The 18,962-nt window shown below is 44.8% G+C and overlaps 1 protein-coding gene across 2 annotated transcripts in view; it reads left to right on the top strand.

The window, feature by feature from the left end:
- Tdrd7 (tudor domain containing 7) overlaps positions 1-15,673 on the top strand; it is a 69,078-nt gene extending 53,405 nt beyond the window's left edge. For both annotated transcript variants that reach the window (XM_041667864.1, XM_041667862.1), the window contains 4 exons: positions 2,564-2,674; positions 4,504-5,006; positions 8,755-8,915; positions 15,237-15,673. In XM_041667864.1, the coding sequence (XP_041523798.1) occupies positions 2,564-2,674; positions 4,504-5,006; positions 8,755-8,915; positions 15,237-15,457 (996 nt within the window). In that variant the 3' untranslated portion in view covers positions 15,458-15,673. The remainder of the gene's footprint in view (positions 1-2,563; positions 2,675-4,503; positions 5,007-8,754; positions 8,916-15,236) is intronic.
- Positions 15,674-18,962: the final 3,289 nt, after the last annotated feature.

Raw genomic sequence — 18,962 nt, 5'->3', positions numbered from 1 at the left:
GCATGTTGATCCGCTGTGCTAGTCCCGATCATGCTCATGAGCAGAGTCTCGGTGTGTAAGAGGATTAGAGAGTGTGAATGTTTACTGATCTTCAGGTGTTAGAGAAGTCTGCTCCCATTTACAGACGACTGTCTCGTAAACACTTGTTTTCTAGAGTGCCGAGTCAATAGGCTGTTACCCAAGTAGAGGTTTATTGTATAATCGCATTCCAGTACTGACATCTAGCTAGCCAGCTTCCACATGCTGCCAGAGTGGTATATGTAAGTGTTTATTTGGTTCTCCATTCTTTTGGAAATGTGTTTATATATACTCATTTGCCTGTAAGACTTTCTCCCATATGAGAAAGGGGAGTGATAACATCACCCATAGCCTGTCCTCTTAGGGAGTATTCGGGTGACAGTTGTGAATCACTATAGACCTTGCTATGGTTAAGAAGCTCTGACAACCTTGAGAGGAAATACAGGATTTTTTACAGGACTATAGTATATATTCTATTAATTAAATATTATATTCTATTGAATATTTATATATAAGTAATTAGTGTATGATACATAAATGACATAATTAATTGTGTTCTATTAAATATTAATGGTCATAGTCTATTAAATACTTAATATTCTGTTAAAATATAAATAAACCGAGTATATATTGCATATTCTATGAAATATTTATATTTAAATTATCTAAAAATATATAAATACTATGTAAATAAATAATGTGATTGGATATTATATTAAATATTCATTTGCATTAGGCATGATGAACATGCTTCTATAATCCCAGCACTAGGGAGGTGGAGGCAAAAGGATCAAGAGTTCATGGTCATACTTGGCTGCACAGTTAGTTTAAGGTTAGCCTGGATTCCCTGAGATCTGGTCTCAGAAAACAGCAAACAAAATGGATGACATAATGCTCCTCTACTGTTTCCTCGAAGACGCCTTCACCTTCAGGACTAGTATAAACAGCACGCTTTGCTGTGACTAGCATGGCTCTTAGCATTTCTCGAGTCTCCATTGCTTTTTCTGACAGACAGTTATAGAGAAGAATGCCTTTTATCCTCTCAGTATGCAGGCACAATACTGGAAGTCCACAGCCCTTGAGGGCTACTGTTGCTGTGACACAGTTCTGGCCCCCATGTCTCCTCAAGGCTATGTCCACCTAGGGCCAAATCATAGTGACAAGGTTCCCTGGCTCGAGAGAGGGGCTTCAGGCCTCCGACTGCCTTTCTGAAAGTCCCATTGTACTCCCTTCTTTATGCTGCAGTGTTGTGTGTAACAGGCATTAAACACCTTTTTGTTTCTGTTAATATTCGCCAGATTCCTTATTTGGTAAGTATGATGACTACTCATTGCAGGTCCCTTAAGGCCAGCTTGCCCAGCCTCTAGTTAGCATCTATTTCCCAAGATGTCTAAGTCACAGAAGCAAATCCAAAAGGTTGTATTCAGCTCTCAATTTTAATGTATTTTAAACTTGAATAGAGCCGGGAGTTGGTGGTGTACTCCTTTAATCCCAGGCAGAGGCAGGCGGATCTCAAGTTTGGATCTTGCGTTCGAGGCCAGCCTGGGCTACAAGAGCTAGTTCCAGAACAGGCCCCAAAGCTACAGAGAAACCCTGTCTCAAAAACAAAACAAAAAAATTAAACCTAAATAGATTGCCAGGATTTTAAAAAATATTATTTTTCTCTCAGTAAAGTGTTTATTTCTAGCATCTATTTTAGTCATTTAGAAAATCTGATTTATTATGTGCCCTCTTTTGGTGGCAGAGCTGCTGAGCATTCTGTGGCCTTTCCTGCCAACAGAACCTATACTTACCTGTACACCAGCCCATCAGGCTGCCTCCCTCCCTCATGCCTCTGCCCTCAGGCCCTGCAGAGTGCTCTCTCTGCAGCTTTTCCAGGGACAGAGGCTTTGAGCCTGGGGGAGGGTGTGCATGGTGGAGTGGGGCACTCAGAGAGAACAAGAGGAATCTGAGGGGTGTGGGATAGCTTTCATGCCTGTCACAAGATCATCTCCCGTGTGGCTGAGGGACTCACCCTCCTTGTGGCCTTCTGCAGTAGCTTGGGCAGCCAGGGAGCACCAGGGGGACTGAGGCATTTGGGTACCTGCAGATTTAGGTATTTACCCTCCTCTTATCCTTGTCTTGCCTCCTGCAGGAGGTACACAGCAGCCATGGGTATCTCAAATGATGCTAACTGAAGTAGATAAGCTTCCTTTGAGACTCCTGCAGTGAAACCAAGTGGTTGCAAGTGTCCCATCTGTTTGACTCTGTGACCTACAGGCTGCTCTGTTGAGCTATTTAATCATCTATAAAATGGAGCACAGAATATGGTAGACCAGAAGGATGATGGGGTAACAAGCCCCCTGGCCCCTGGGTGGATTAAAAAAATAAAATAAAAAAAACCAGTAGCAACATAAATAGGCAGCATAGCAGACAGTCAGACCAAGACTGTGACTGCTGTTGTCTGCCACAGCATCTGGCCTTAGGGAGACAGATGCTACCTGTAATACCTGTTTTAAGATGGTGTGTTTGCTCCACACCACTTTGTATTTTGTTTTGTTTTCAGGCTATAAAGTGCTGCCTGGCTGATCTTCCGCAGTCCATTAGCATGTGGACACCAGATGCTGTTCTTTGGTTAAGAGATTCTGTTTTGAATTGCTCGGACTGTAGCATTAAGGTTAGTTATCTTACGGTTCTGGGGTATCTGGGAAGAGCCAGAGCTCAGGGTTTGCACCTCACTGTTGTAAATGAGAACACACTTTTACACACCAGACATTTTTTCTTCAAAGAGATGAATCATACATGTAGCTGTAAGATATTTAATGACTAATTTCTATTTAAAGAGTTACCCCCATCTCCTGTATTACTTATTCCCTTTCTTCTATTATTAATAAGGTAGCAGAGGTACTTGGTTCTCTACTACAGTTTTGTTAAGTGAAAAATAATTAAATTGACTCCAACTTTGTGATCATATCTCTGGAAAAGTGTTTATGACAATAAATATACTATCTTTCCCTAAAGCAGAGTGGATTGTGAACAGATCATCCAGTGCTAACCCTGGGGATTGTGGACAGGTCATTCACTGCTAACCCTGGTGCTTGCCCATTTTTTTCCTGAAGCTTCTTAGCTTGTTGCTTGAATTTTTAGGATGAAAAACATTAGATACTTCTCTTAGCTCTTAAGCCCATACAAATGGTATTATTGTGTGTAAATGTGGAGCTGAAATCCCTTGATCAGTAGCTTCTCAAAGATCTAAGTCATTTCCCCCAGCTCTGGCCCTCTGGCCCTGTGTCTGTGGGGTCTAGGCTGCTGCTGTGTAACATATGCATTGCATGCTCCACACTGCGTGATTATGCCTTGTTTATGGTCTTCACTTATTACATAATAGTGTTTTCTCACCTACTCGTAAAGACCAAGAGTTGGGTACACAATAAAACTACTACTTGTTTTTCCTTTTGAGGTAGTCTCTTGCTTTGTAGCTCTGGCTGGACTGGAACTTGCAAGAATCCTCTTGCCTAAGCTCTGAAGTGCTACTATGATTGTATGATGTCATCACTCTTAGCTTTAAAAGTATTTTGTAATGGTTAATTTTAATGGTACTTCTGTATCATGAATGCCAAAATGATTTACAGTCTATTTCAGTAGACATTAAAGGATAGAATTAACTAGATGCATCTCACTGAGAGAACACACTTTTCAAAGTCAACTGTCCTAGATGGGTGGGTGCCTTCTTGGCTTCTACCCCTCTTCCTGCCTGTGTCCCTGTCTTCTATTTTGTGTCCTCTTTGATAGATGATAGAGGTAGGCGTAAGTGTCTCATTTTTGTCCTTTTAAGACATAGAGGAGCTGATGAGAATCACTAAGTCACCCAGACTCTGAGACACCCATGGTGCTGTCCTAATGGCCGCTGCATGGTCTTCCCATGTGGACACGCCCTGGCAGAAAGGATGCATGGGAAGTCAGAAGGTCTCCCCTTTGGTGGACTTGTCCATCTCTTCTCCCCTATCCCCCGACTCTTCAGTGTAACTGGGGAGGGAAGATGCAGACTAAGACCAAACAAAGAAGTAGGACCTGAGGGCCCAGGTAATTGCCATCCTGAAGTCTTCTGCTGGCTTAAAGTGGGCTCCTGCTGGATCTTTTGCTATCGTCCTGACTCTTAATGCTGAGGATGGCTAGCAAGTGCGTGGAAGCTTAGTGTATTCGTTCAACTCTAGATTTTGGAATGTCATTAATTTAAAGATGCTACATTGTGCCTCTTCTCCTCAGTGGCAGCAGCTACTTCTTACATTACATTTTTATTTTTCAGTTGTTATTTCCATAAGATTTGCTGGTGTCTTAGAGATGGTTTGCCTCAGTACCTATTAGACTGTGAGAGGTCATTCATCTTACCATAAATTACTGTTCTACAAAATACTCTGCTTTGATATTTAAGATTAATATTATAACTGCTTCTCAGAATTTAGTGTCAACATGGATTTTCTAAATTTCTTTTTACATCTTCCAAAGGTTACAAAAGTGGATGAAACCAAGGGGGTTGCATATGTGTATTTATTTACTCCTAAGAACTTCCCCGATCCTCACCGCAGCATTAACCGGCAGATCACAAATGCAGACCTGTGGAAGCACCAGAAAGATGTGTTTCTGAGTGCCGTGTCTGGTGCGGTCAGCTCACCTGGCAGCAGGAACGGCAGCACACCTGCACCGGGCAGCCCTGGAGAGGGTCTCAGAAAGAGCCACCCAGAGGTCATCAGGAAGCCTCTGCTGGACCACACCAGCTCCTTCTCCTTGGAGGAACTGCCGCCTCCAGTCCACTTGTCAAAGTCAGGGGAACACATGGATGTGTATGTGCCTGTGGCCTGTCACCCAGGCCATTTTGTCATCCAGCCTTGGCAGGAGATCCATAAGCTGGAAGTGTTGATGGAAGAGATGATCCTGTACTACAGCGTGTCTGAGGAGCGCCACATAGCGGTGGAGAGAGACCAAGTGTATGCTGCCAAAGTGGAGAATAAGTAGGTCCTGGGCGGGGCCTTTGTTCCTCGGCTAAGAATATGTAGAGTGGTCAGTCAGGAGGGTCCTTAATTTCCCCAGGGATACTTGGCCCTCACAAATGAGAATTTTGAGTGAAATATGGATTTGATGAGTTGTGTACATTTTTTCATGTTTAAAATTTATATAAAACTCCAGTAACCATTTTTCTGTTAGGAGTTTTATGCATAAAATGAAGTCTTACCCTGTTCTATCAGAGAAAATGTTTTTATTCAGAAAGTAATTCTTGCTTTCATTTAATGACTTTTTAAAAATTAAATGTTTATTGTGGAAAACTTAGAGAACAAAAACCTTAAGAAACTGAAATCAGCTTTCCAGACACTATTTGTTAAGCCCCCTCTGTAATTGTCCCAGTTTCGTCTGTGGATTTGTATCACTAGTAATGCTGTTACAGTGCTATGCTTGCTTTCTCAGGACTAATGTTCTGTACTAAACATTTCTCAGAAGCAGCTCTGGCTGAGGATAATCTGTCTCATGGGAAAGCAAAAAACTAGCATTCTCTTTAGTCAGTAGGTTCCCAGAGCTGTGTGTGTTACAAATGATAATGGGTATTATTATAAATAATAAACCATTGTTTCCACCCCTGATTATTTAGTAAGAGAGTCTTTGGGAAGAAACTGACTAGTTGAAAGATGCCCAGGTGCCCAGCATATGCTGTCATTTGCTTCCTGGCACTTGTGGCACCTTCTTAATGATGTCACGCATTGTTTGTTTCACTGCCCCTGGGCCCTCATGGGGTGGTGTTTGGATTCACACCCCCTTCCCCCAGACCCTTCGGGGTGTGCTCCCCAATGGAGCACAAGCTCCCCACTCCGCACTCCGCGCTCATGCCGTGGGGTCTTAGGAAACGAAGAGCCGCCTTAGGGGAGACAAGCTTCTTAGTGCTGAACACAAATCTCTCTCTCTCTCTCCCTCTCTCTCTCTCTCTCTCTCTCTCTCTCTGACACACACACACTTTAAAAGATCAAACTGCTAAATTTTTACGCAAAATAATTTTTATTTAAGGTAGTAAACATAGGCATATAGAAAATGTCATTTTTATGGGAGGAAAAAAAACAATTTTTGACTCTAAAATGTGAGAGAGAGTAACGGTGTTCACTTTGAAAAGCACGAGCCTGCGTCCTCCGTAGAGTCCTTCTTACCATGTCACTTTGTAAGCTTGACCGGGTTTGACTCAGTTCATGTACCTCCATCTCAGCAAGGACTCCTTACAGGATAATTTATAGCAATACCGCCCTCGCATTAGCTGTCGTTGGGGAGGGGGGATGATTATTGTTGGGAAGGCCTGCTGGGGAGAGGGAATTACCTCCTCACTTGCCCCCAGCTGTGCCTGTTGGCAACTCTGTCCCAGGACTTGCTGTCTTTAGCCAGCTAATTGTTCAGGGATAATAGATATTTTATAGTAAGAATATATCAATCTGTTTTTTAAAGTATCATAAGTTAATCAGTGTTAAGTGTTTAAAGCTTCTAAAGACTGGGGACTACTGAATTTTATTCCCAGCTATAAACTCTTGTGGTCTCCAAATCTCTTAAAGAGAAGCACCTGGAAATAGCATTAAAAGCCCTGATTCTCCTTTTTCACCTAGCCTGAGTATAAACCTGGGGAAAAGGCCCAGCATCTGTGTTTTTGACACTCTGGGACATGTTTGCTCTGAAATTGAGGTCTAGTCCAAACCAAGCTTTTTTTGTAAGCTTCAGAGTTCAGCTCCTCAGAAACGCCCCACTTCCTGTCTGAACTTTTTCCTGCTCTGTACTCAGTGGACTGGGAACACGGGCCATCATCATTTGTCCCCTGTAGCCTAAAGATGATGCTGTTGGCGGAAACCACGTGTATTTATTGTACCCCTTCTGTCTCTTACAAATGGGCTGCCTGGCATTACCACCAGGAAATGCCCCCTCCAGTCAGCTCTGCAGTTTCCTTCAGCTTATCTTCAGATGGTGGCTGTCACTTGCTAAGTGTCTGTTGTAATTCCAAGGATTGAGCTAGATGCTTCCAATCAAAAATAAAATAAAATGTTCTACATGAGTAACCGAGGCTCAGGCAGGAGTGACACCTCATCAGGACAGTGGGCCAGGGCTTTCCCATTCAAGTGTGCTTGACTTCCCAACCCCAGGTACTTATCACGAATCCTTTCTGTGTCCCAGCTATCGAGGCTCGTGCATTCTTGTGTTCTTTTTTTTTTTTTTAGCTTATTTTAAGGTTTATTTATTTTTAATACATTTTAATTAATATATAATTACATCACTTTCCCCTTTTCTTTCCTTCCCCCCAGCCACTCCCATGCCACCCACTGTCAAATTGATAATCTCTTTTTAATATACATACATATATTTATGCATATATTTGTACAAAAACTTCAGCAGAACCTACTGAGTTTAGTTTGTTCTTTGTGCATTTATGTTTTCAGGGCTGACCACTTTGTACTGCAGAGCCACTTTGGCAGCACAATCCTGGAAATTGCGTTCTATATCTTGAGTCTGCCCCAGACTGGCCTCATCATAGGCTGCTAGCTGTGTTTTCACCTTGGGGCTGCTCTAAGCTTCTGGCTGATAAACTTGTTGCAGAGAATGCCCGGTCCTGCCACCAGAGGGCAAGTCCAGTAGGCCATTCAGTTGCTAAGACATCGTAGATGCTTTGTCTTGAGCCGTGATGCCCATTCCTACAGTTGAGATCATAGACTTTAGACTTGTCCTTCATAGGTTCACCTTGAAGTCTGTTTTGTTTTTATCATTTTAACTAGTGACACAGACCCAATGAAGAAAACACACTCGTGTGAATTTCTGGTGCTTTTAGCCAAACTAAGTGCTTCTCTGTGCCCGACTGCCCTTTGCAGGTTGATTATTTTAGGGGCAAGCTGGGTTTTGTGGGGTTGTTTTTTTTTTTAACATTTTTTTTGCATGGGATAATTCAAATAATCAATTTTTCTTTTCATTTAATTTAAAAAAATTTAAAAAGTTAAGTGCATGCATATTTTATCTGCATGTATATCTGTGCTACAGAGACCAGAGAGGGCATTGGGTCCCCTGGAACTGAAGTTAAAAACAGGTGTGAGCTGCCATGTGGGTGTTGGGAGTTGGACCTGAATCCTTTGGGAGAGCCCCTGGTGCCTCAAATATTTTTTTTTTGTTTTAAACAGAGCAAACGTAGATTGGTTGAGGATAAGAGAGAACTGAGAATGGGAGGGGACCCAAGGGAGGAACACCCTAAAATAGCCTTTGTTCAAAACTTGGAATCCCTCCCCAGCCTGCCGCCGAGTCCTCTATGCCTGCATCATCCCTTACTGGAGCTTCATGGGGTATTTTCTCTCCAACCACCACATCTTCTCAGCTCTGCTCTCTTTTCGCCTCAGGCAACTCTCTGGCTTCTGCTCATCCCACCTGCATCTTCCTTTCCCTCTCGCAGACACGGACCATGTACAAATGTGGCTGCCTTGTGTGTCTCCAGGATGAAGGGATCCCTTGCCTTGTCCTAACCAGCCCCATGGTATCTGTTTCAGCCTGTGGATGATTGACAGTGCAAGAGTCACTGCCTCCCTCCATGAGCCCTATCAAAGGACTAACACAGCTGGCAGTGGTAACCCCTGAAGAAAGCAGCCACAGTTGCTTCCAAACTCCCATGACTGATTTTTCTATGTACCCTGTAATGCTTGCGTCCCTTTGGAATGGGTGTTGACTTCGGCCGTTTTTCTTTTCAATCCATTGTGCTTCCAGGTGGTACCGGGTGCTATTAAAAGGAATCCTGACCAATGGGCTGGTGTCCGTGTATGAGCTGGACTATGGCAAGCATGAGCTAGTCAACATAAGGAAAGTGCAGCCCCTAGTGGATGTGTTCCGGAAGCTGCCATTTCAGGCGGTCACCGCTCAGCTTGCAGGTAATTTCTGCAGTGTGACTCGGCTGCAGTGGGGTTTAAACCCTCCTCTATTCTAGGTTCTTAACAGTGCAGGATCACTAGTTAGCCTTCTGCATGTTGTTTTAGCTTTTTAATGCTAATACCATCCTGCCCATGATGGAAGTCATCTTAATGCTCAGTCGTCTATTCTCCTTCTGCTTTCTGACTCTGGTTACATGCCTGATACTATTTCTCAAGCTGCAGTCCAGGGACAGATACAGGGTTGCATCCTGGTTCTCCTCATTTACAGTTTTCCCATTTGGGAAATATAATGTCCTGGATGGGCTAGTTGTCACCCACCCACCACCCCCCAGAGTTGTAGATTGAACCCAGCATCTCATTTGTATGAATGTCAAGCACAGGTCTTTAGCTGAGCTATACCCCTAGCCTCTGTTAATTATTTTGATGGGTGTAAAGCATTCCATTGAGTCAGAATTTCCCTGTAAACAGTAGTGAAACAGTATTTCCTGTGGACAGTAATGAAAAGAAGCAAAAAGCAGGGGAAACTTTGAACCCAAATAACCAAGAAGCAGAAAGTGTAATTGTTTTATGCCAAAGTTTACTGCATAAACTATAGCAACATTACACAATCACAAAACATAGGGACAAATGACTTTCCTGTTTGCATCACAGTACAGCTTACAAATACATAACTTTACCCTGTATTGACATTTGGCATGCTTGTTTAGTAGCTGTACAGTGGCACGCTCTGTAGTGTTGTCCAATGAGGTCTTCCATGCTCTTCTGAGAAGCAGTTCAGATGTGATTCCACTCTAAGCAGTTGCTGGGGCCCCTTAGTTTGAGCAGAGGACCTGGAGGCCAGCAAGACACCTGTGCTCCCCTGGGCTCTCTGTGCCCTGCCTTCCCTGCCCTCTGTACTGGGATATTTGTCCCTGCAGCCACCCTGTGTCACTTGACTCTTTGCTGCTGCCTTAGGCCTTGGCATCGCCTGCCCCAAACAACATGGGACAGTTGGGAAAGCTGTGTAGACAAGGGCATGTATGCATTCTTTGCTGGCTGTCCAGCTGCTGGTGGGAGGCTGGGCAGGGTCTTATTGTGAAATACTTGCCATTCTCTCGGCCTTACTGCCAGGGCTCAAAGCAGCTTCCCATGATGACTGAAGATAAATCAGAAACAGTGCTTTGTGTGTGGCGTGGTCACTAGTCAGTCTGCTTTGGACTTAGAATTTTCGTTGGTTTCTTTAGATTTAATGTTTATTTTTTTCTTCATTTCCACTTTGAACACCCAAGTTTAGCTACTAGCACATTTTGTCAACTACAGCCTCTCACTGCCAAGAGAACTCTCTGAGGGATGAGCACCTAGTGTCCCCGCCACCCAGCAGGGCCTCCAGCTGCCCTCTGAGGGCTTTCTGTAGTCTAACCCATGGTGCTGTAAATGTTTCCCTAAGCACTGCGCTTGCTGCGTACCACACCTTCCATGTGCTGAGTTTTCGTGTTCATTTAGCTCAGAATATTTTTAAATCCCTTTAGGGGTTTCTTCTTGGCCTCTAAGTCAGTTGGAATCATGTTCTTCCTTCTTGATATTGTGGGATTTTCCCTCTTAGCTTTCTGTTGAACTCCATTGTGGTTTCTATTGTTTTGAATTGTTCCAGTGTGTTTGCTGTCCCAGAATATGACTCCATGAAAGCTTAAGGATTATAATCTGCTGCTACTGGATGAAGTGGCCTGAAGATGTTGCTTACATCCAGTACTATAGTTCAGTGTGTCCTGCTGGATCTATATGCCTCCTCACCTCCTCTCTCTCTCTCTCCTCTCTCTCTCCTTTCCTCTCTCTCCTCTTTCTCCTCTTTTTCTCTCCTCTCCTTTCTCTCTCCTTTCCTCTCTCTCCTCTTTCTCCTCTTTCTCTCTCCTCTCCTCTTTCTCTCTTCTCTCTTCTCTCTTCTCTCTTCTCTCTCTCTCTCTCTCTCTCTCTCTCTCTCTCTCTCTGTGTGTGTGTGTGTGTGTTTTGTATATGTGGTGTACATGGGGGAACAGGGACTCTGGTGAATATGCATGTGTGGGGAGGAGTGTGTGTGATGTGTGGTGTGTATGTGCATATGCATGAATGTGTGTTTACAGGTAGAACAGGTGCTAGTGTCATACCTGTTGGTGCTTATTGGACAGCAGAAGTCAGTGTCAGCCTCCTGTTTTGCTCTGGTCTTTGTGTCTAGAGTCAAGGCCTTTCCACTGGATGTGAAGCTCACTGGTTGGCTGACCGGCTGGTCAGCAAGCCCCAGGGTCCTCCTGTCTCTCCCTCACAGTGCTGGAATCACTGGCATGCATCATCACGAGTGCCTGCGATTCACATCCTTGTGCTTCCATGTTGCCTGCTGAGCCACCTCCCTAAGCCCAGGTTGGCTCTTCTGGCAGGGACTGCAAAGTCTCAGCAGCAATGGTGGGTACATCTGTTTCTTCCTGCACTGCAACTCTAGCCAGTTTTGCCTGAAGTGTGGTGTGATATTGGGTGTGTCCACATTAAGGATCTTTGATTCTTTCTGGAAAAGGAGCCTTTGCCACTGCTTTATTGTTCTCTGTCCCCATAGCTTTCCTCACACTGAAGTCTGCTCTTTCTCAAGTGAATGTCCCTGCATGATCATTCCCCATCCCGGTACCTGTGTTATGTGTGTCTTTCAAGTAAGTTTCTGTTATATGCATATAACTGGGTCTTGCTTTTTTATGTACTCTGATCATCTCTTTTAAGTCATGTGCTTAGACCAGTGATGTTTAAAGTAATCACTTTAAACATTTAAGGACTAGGGAGGTAGGTCAGTTGGTAAAGTGTTTGCTGCCAGTACAAGTTTGATCCCCCAAACCACGTAAGAACATCTGGACTTGGTGGCTTCTTCATTGTAACCCCAGCATTGTGGCAGAGATCTTGAAGGTTCCTGGCCACTTAGCTCAGCACACTCAGCAAGCTTCAAACCAGTGAAAAACCTTGTCAGAACCTTGTCAAAGAAACAAGAGCCAGGTGGCTTCTGAGGAACAGTACCCAATGTTGGGCCCTCTGACCTCCACATAACAGTCGCACACACATGCAGATTACCTGCATTTACATGGGTACCCATACATACAATGTCATTATCAATATAGCTAGATTAATGGCCACCACATTTATTAGTTTTCTAGTTATCTTTGTTCATCATTGTTATTTTTGCCTTCCACACTCTGTCTCTGTGTGTGTGTGTTTTGAGACAAGGTCGCCCAAAACCCATGTTGCCCTCAAAGTCATTATGTATCCCAGGCTGATCTTGACCTCCTGATAGTCTTGTCTTCAGATTCCCAGTGCTAGGATTGCCAGTGCATACCACCATGCCTAGTTGGCTTCTGTGTCTTAGTTAAGCATGTTATAGGAGTCCATCTTCTTGCTTTAACACATCAATTTTATTTCCTTTTCTAAAGACTGGCTTTAGTCTGGGGAGGTGGTTCAATAGATAAAGCACTTCCGTGCAAGCCTGAGGACTCGAGTTCAGTTCCTAGAACTCACATAAAGGCCTGGTAGGCCCGACAGCCCACTTGTGGTCCCAGCACTTCAGAAAGAGACAGGGAATCCTGGGTAGCTCATCTAATGGGATCAGTAGACTCTCGGTTCAGTGAGAGACTCTGGCTCAGTAAACAGGATGGCGAATGACAGAGGAAGATGACTCGTGAACTTTTGGCCTCTACATTTATATACATGCATGTTTGTGCACCTGTACACACGGGAAAAGGGGGACCTTGTCAGTGGTTGCCCTGGGATCTGTCACCTACATTTGTGTTGAGATGGGATCTCATTTGTAGCCCTTGAACTTACTGTGCAGCTGAGGATAACCTTGAACTCCTTTAATCCTCTTCCCTTTACCTCCCATGTGCAATGTGTATGTGCGCGCATGTGTGTGCGTGTGCATGTATGTGTACATGCACATGTGTGCATGTGTCAACCAGAAGACAGTGTCCGGTGTCTTCCTCAAATGACTTAAGGAAGTCACTGTCCACCTTGTTCTTTAAGATGAGCTCTCAGTGAACCTAGAGCTGAGTGACTCTGCTAGGCTGGTAGGCAGCAAGCTCCAAGGATTCGCCCACCTGCCTTTTATCTCCCCACTGTTGGGTTATGCACATGCACCCCATACCTGGCTTTCACATCAGGGCTGGGAGGAGAGACTCAGGTTCTCGTTCATGTGTGGTAGGTTCTTTACCAGCTGAGCTGTCTCCCTAGCACGCAAGGCTAATCTTTAATAGTGCTCTTCTCCTTCACAGTTAGTACTAATACCTTACAAACTTCATAAAACAAAAGAATCTTAGAGCAAAATACTTTCTTCCTCTTCCCCATGTATTGCTGCAGCCATTTGTTTTGCTTATGTGTACAGCTTGCATAATCAAACACTTTGATGGTAGTAATTGGAGCGCCCTGTTACCTACCACTGGGTCAGTTACACGTAAGAGCAGCCCAGCAGGGCACCAGGAGGCTGAGGCAGGAGGGTTGTGAGTCTGAAGCCAACTGGACTGCATAGAGAGACATAGTCTGACAAACAGACAAACAAAAGAATGCATTTGCCTCCCCTCTCACTCTCTGATGCTTTTCCTGTTAGCTTAGACTCGTTTTATTTTCTTTCTCTCTAAAGGTCTTTCCTCACTCCTTCTGAGGCAGCCTGCTCACAGCAGACTTCACCAGGTTTTTGTTTGTCCAAGAGTCCCTTTCTCCTTCTCCTCTTTTGTTTCTCTTTCCTTTTCTCCCTCCACGCCCTCCCCCAGGAGTCTTGCATGCCTGGGAAGTGCTATCAGGCCTGCTCCAGCGCTTGAAGGGCCAGGGCCACCTGAGCAGGGTGTGCAGTTGTAACTGGTGAGCGGCTCAACCTCTTTGCCTCTTTGCAGCACTTCATTCTCTTTGCTCCTGTGGCTTCTGGTGTCAGGTGTAAGTCTGATCTTTGTCTGTACCTGAGCTGTTCTCCCTCCTTTGACTCATTTCACAACTTTGCTGAAGTCAGATGTGGTGTGTGCAGCGATGTGTTTACCGTCTTTGTTTGGTGTGATCCTGATTTGAGGTCGTCATTCCTGCTCAGGAGCTGCTTCTGTCCCCTGTCTTCTTCTCCTGGTTCCCACTACACTCATCTCCACACCTTCCTAGCTGTCCCAGTTCTTAGCAGTTCCATGCTGGGTCTCCTTTCCAGCCATCTCTTTGCTTCAGTTGCTGAAGCTTCTGCTGCCACATTCTTGAGGTCAAAGACTCTTTCCTTGACCCCGTGGAGCTGAGCTCTTTTCTCTTTCAGTGTTTTTCTTGTTGTTCCCAGCATATTCTCTCTCTCTCTCTCTCTCTCTCTCTCTCTCTCTCTCTCGCCGTCCCTCTCTTTCATATTTTTAAATTTTCCATATTTCTGCAGAAATCACGCATTCTCTCCTTTTGGTGCCTAGGATGGACCCCAGACCCCAGGGATGCTGAGCAAGCCCTTCTCCACTGTGGTACCTCAACAGCACCATCCTGTTCTTAAATGTAGCCTGTCTCCTCCACTGAAACTCTCAGCTGTCACTCAGACTTCTTTAAATTCCTGGTCTTGACTCTCCAGCATTCCTGCCATGCTGACTGATTCTGAGGGTGGTTCAGTCTCTTCAGACTGTAGGCTTGGCCTTTAGTATCACGTGTTTTGGTGGAGGTGAACATGACGCCTGGGTAAAAGTCATTTCTGGACAGGCCCTCAGTGGTGTAGTGTGAGGTGTTTGGGACTGAGGGTGTCTGTAGTCCCATAACCGGGTACCACATGAGTCTGGTATGAACTTTCCTAACTGTCCAGAGTCCCTCTTGAGGGGAGTAGGATGGCTGTGGGCCAGAGGGAGCTGTGTAAGAACTGAGCAGCCTCTAGGTCCTTGGGCTCAGATGAAGTATTGTGCTCTTCGCTATGACTCTCAATGTTGTAAAACAAAGTGCACACAGATCATCCAGCCAGTCTTTTCTGTTAACTTACTTTTAACCTGTTGTGGGGAAACCATTCTGAAAAATGTCACAGTGTTGGTACTGACACTATTCCCTCTGGCTATCTCGATTTTGCCAATCTATAATTTAGGTGTAGGAGATGGAAGCGGTCATCACTATGTCCCTTGGTAAACAGCATGGAGTCACTTCTGTAGCAGGTCAAGGCTTACAGAAGTGTCTCCATTCAGGAAAGAAGAGTTGTAAGCCAGGGAACGTGGATCAGCAGTTTTTCTGACATAGGCAGGTCTAACCTAGAATACTTCAACTACTTTGGAACTGATTAGGTAGTTCTCCCTCCTGTTGACTCAGGGAAAGGCAAGAGTGGCCACTCACTGCCCCCCTCGCTCCCTGTCTTTCTCCTAGGAGTGAAGTGCAGCCAGTGGTCGGAAGAGGCTTCGATGGTGTTCCGAAATCACGTGGAGAAGAAACCCCTGGTGGCATTGGTCCAGGCAGTTATTGAGCACACTAACCCTTGGGACCGGAAAGTAGTGGTCTATCTAGTAGACACATCGCTTCCAGACACTGACACCTGGATTCATGACTTTATGTCACAGTATCTGGTGGAGCTGTCAAAAGTTAATTAATCACTGCTTGAGACCCCAACAACTAATGCAGGTTGTTCTCTAAGCAATAACAAATGTGTAGTAGGCTCTCAGAACATCTTATTTTTACTACATGGCTCTGACTGTTGTGGAGGATTGAAAAGAATATGCTTTGTTTGATGAAAGATATTTAACAAGTTTTGTTTAACACAGTTGACTTTTCAAAGAAAATTGCACTTGAATTATTAATATAATATTAGAATAAAACTTTTAGCAATGTAAAACCCGATGTCTTAGTTTGCTTTCTAGTGCTGTGATAACCACCATGACCAAAAGGAACTTAGGGAGAAAGAGTTCGCTTGGCTTGCAGATTACTGTCCATCATCAGGGAAGCCCAGGAAAGGGCTCAAGCAGGAGCTAAAGCAGGGGCCATGGTGAAGCTCTGCGTCCTGGCCTGCGTCCTGGCCTGCGTCCTGGCTTGTCCCCATGGCTTGCTTAGCCTGCATTCTTATACCTCCCAGGACCACAGACCCAGGGGTGTCCCTGCCCACAGTGAACTTTGCTCTCCTACATCAGTCCTTAATCAAGAAGATGCTCTGGGGGCTGGAGAGATGGCTTAGAGGTTAAGAGCACTGGTTGCTCTTCCAAAGGTCCTGAGTTCAATTCCCAGCAACCACATGGTGGCTCACAGCCATCTGTAATGAGATCTGGTGCCCTCTTCTGGCCTGCAGGCATACACACAGACAGAATATTGTATACATAATAAAATAAATAAATAAACAAATAAATAAAAGAAGATGCTCTGTAGACTTGCCAACAGGCCAGGCTTATGGAGACATTTTCTCCATTGCGGCACCTACTTTTTAGATGGTGTGAGTTGTGTCAAGTTGGCACGCTAACCAGCACACTGACTGACTACCTTGCAATCGCTAGGTATTCCTAGAGGTGTTCTGATTCTAAGGTGAAAGCGTCCATTGCCACTGATGTCTGCATTGCAGTGTTGGGGTCTTCATCAGGAAATCGAGAATATAATGAATATAATATAGTGACTCTGGTCCACTCTGGTGTCGTGATGGGTCCTAAAGCAGATTGCCCTAAATGTGTGTACATCAGTACTGATACAGGAGCAGCCAAGCACAACAGTGTACTCGTTGCCAAATCTTTAAAAAAAAATTAGATTTACATGTGTGTGCACATGCACGCATGTCACAGCACACATGGAATCAGAAAACTTGGGAGTGGATTCTTGTGTTCAGGAATTGAAATCAGCTCATCAGTTTGGCAACACATGCCTTTACCTGATTAGCCATCTCAGGCTCTCTCTGATCTCCCTCCCCAGCCCTGCTTTCTGCACCTGTGTCCAGCCACATGGACCTTTATCGGGAGCCTGAGCCCCTCTTACCTCCATCCAAGACTACTGACATTTCAAACGAGACTCATTTCCCTCTAAATTCTCAGCCTGTGGTTTGGCTCCTTCTGCGTTGGTGCCCCTCTGGCCTCCCAGGCCGGCCATGAAACCTTCTGCGCGGTGCTTCCCCTTCTACTTCTTGTACTTTGTTCTCGGGTTTTGTTTGGTTTTGTCTCAAAAAAAAGTTCTTGCTATGTAGCCCAGGCTAGCTTCAAACTTGAGGTCCTCCTGCTGCCAAGGCACTGGGATTGTATCTACCAAGACTAGCTCTCCAGTGTAGTTGGAGTATGCCTCTCTAGATGCACCGTGTCGACAGTGAGCAGCTGTCAGGTTGTCTCAATCATATCAGAGACGGACCCAGTAGCACACCATGGGTAGTAAACAACCGTGTCTCATGGGCAGACAACATCCCACCTTTGCAGACGGCTGGCTAACCACATGGTCACTGCCTGTACCATTTCAGCTTTGTAAGTGTCATGTGATCACTTCCGGGGTCACCCAGATAGACAAAATGACGCTGTGCAGGTCAGCACGTGCTGGCTAATTGATGGACAGACAGATGGGCAAATGGACGGATGGTAAGCTTTAGCTGTGGGTAAGAAGAAGTGGAGAAGCCCCAGACAAAAAGCAAAACACTGGAATAAAGAAACACACTGAAGACATCTTGACATTCTTAATTAGAATATTAGGACAGACAGACAGTCAGGTACAGCAAGCAGGGGAGCAAGCCAAGCGAATGGATCACTGCAGTGTGAGCAGAAAGCGGCTGTTGCGTTGAGCACACTGCGTTTGAGCTATAGACTGCTGGGGAGGTGCTCCTGGGCTGTGGGCAGCGTGACATGAGTGGACCTCGGGAGAAGTCCAGGCTGCAGGCAAACATTCTTAGAGCTATTTGTTTTGAGTTGAGGAAATGTAGGAAAACAATAATAGAAAAAGAAAAGACCAGGTTGTAAAAGGTTTTCATCTTAAACATATATAATGTATTCTAGTTTTAAGAGAAAATGTGGAGCCTAGGCAGTTTGGATGCTCACCTTACTAGACCTGGATGGAGGTGGGTGGTCCTTGGACTTCCCACAGGTCAGGGAACCCTGATTGCTCATTGGGCTGATGAGGGAGGGGGACTTGATCGGGGGAGAGGGAGGGAAATGGGAGGCGGTGGCGGGGAGGAGGCAGAAATCTTTAATAAATAAATAAATTAAAAAATAAAAAAAGAGAAAATGTGTATTTAAATCTGTCATGAATACATATGCCAATGACTAATTGATTATGAAATAAAAATTCTTCCAAAATCGCAAGATTTAAGAATAATTCCACCAATGATTAGAGCAATTATTTATGGTGAAATAAAAATTTTGTACAGAACATAAATGTTTAAGTGAATTAAGATGTGTTTTTCATAGTGATTTCATAGTTTTTCTGACAACAAATCCTTGAATTGTGTGCTGTCAAAGGAAGACTTTTCTATTTCATTGACTTAAGAAATATTTCCATTCTTAAAGAAAGCAATCGTGTTCATTGGTGCAAAGATACAGTTTGTGATGTGAGGTAGCTTGACACATGGATGAATTTGGTCCCTGTCCTGGACTGCTGAAGTCCAAAGTCAGTTCCAGGTGCGCTAGAGACCTGAGTGTGAGAGACTAAGATAGGAAGTGACACAGAACACCCTTAACTAGGAGAGTCCCTAAGCAGGACACAGCTGGCGGAGCACAGGACAGCTGCGCTCAAAAGGTCAAGAGGGCGAAGGGCAGAGTGGACGGATATATGCTGTTAAATATGTGATACATGTAACCATACAGTGTTGACGTATTGAATATGTTCAATAAAAGTGGACAAGAGCCGGGCGGTGGTGGCGCACGCCTTTAATCCCAGCACTCAGGAGGCAGAGGCAGGCGGATCTCTGGGAGTTCGAGGCCAGCCTGGTCTACAAGAGCTAGTTCCAGGACAGGCTCCAAAACTACAGAGAAACCCTGTCTCGAAAAACAAAAAACAAAAAAAAAAAAAGTGGACAGTTCTTGGTAAAACTTTCAAGTAGTGGTTGAGCCCAGTGCTCATCTCTCCTACAGCTGAGCGAGGGCACCCTCTGACCCTGCACTTACAGCAGCCAGGTGTGTACACTAAAAGTGATCTCAGCCACACTGT

This window comes from Microtus oregoni, unplaced genomic scaffold (assembly GCF_018167655.1).
Source record: "Microtus oregoni isolate MIOR12 unplaced genomic scaffold, Mior012 000017F_ref0000208, whole genome shotgun sequence".
Classification (NCBI taxonomy): Eukaryota; Metazoa; Chordata; class Mammalia; order Rodentia; family Cricetidae; genus Microtus; species Microtus oregoni.
Note: the sequence above shows the minus strand (reverse complement) of the source record. Positions and strands in the feature narration are given on the sequence as shown.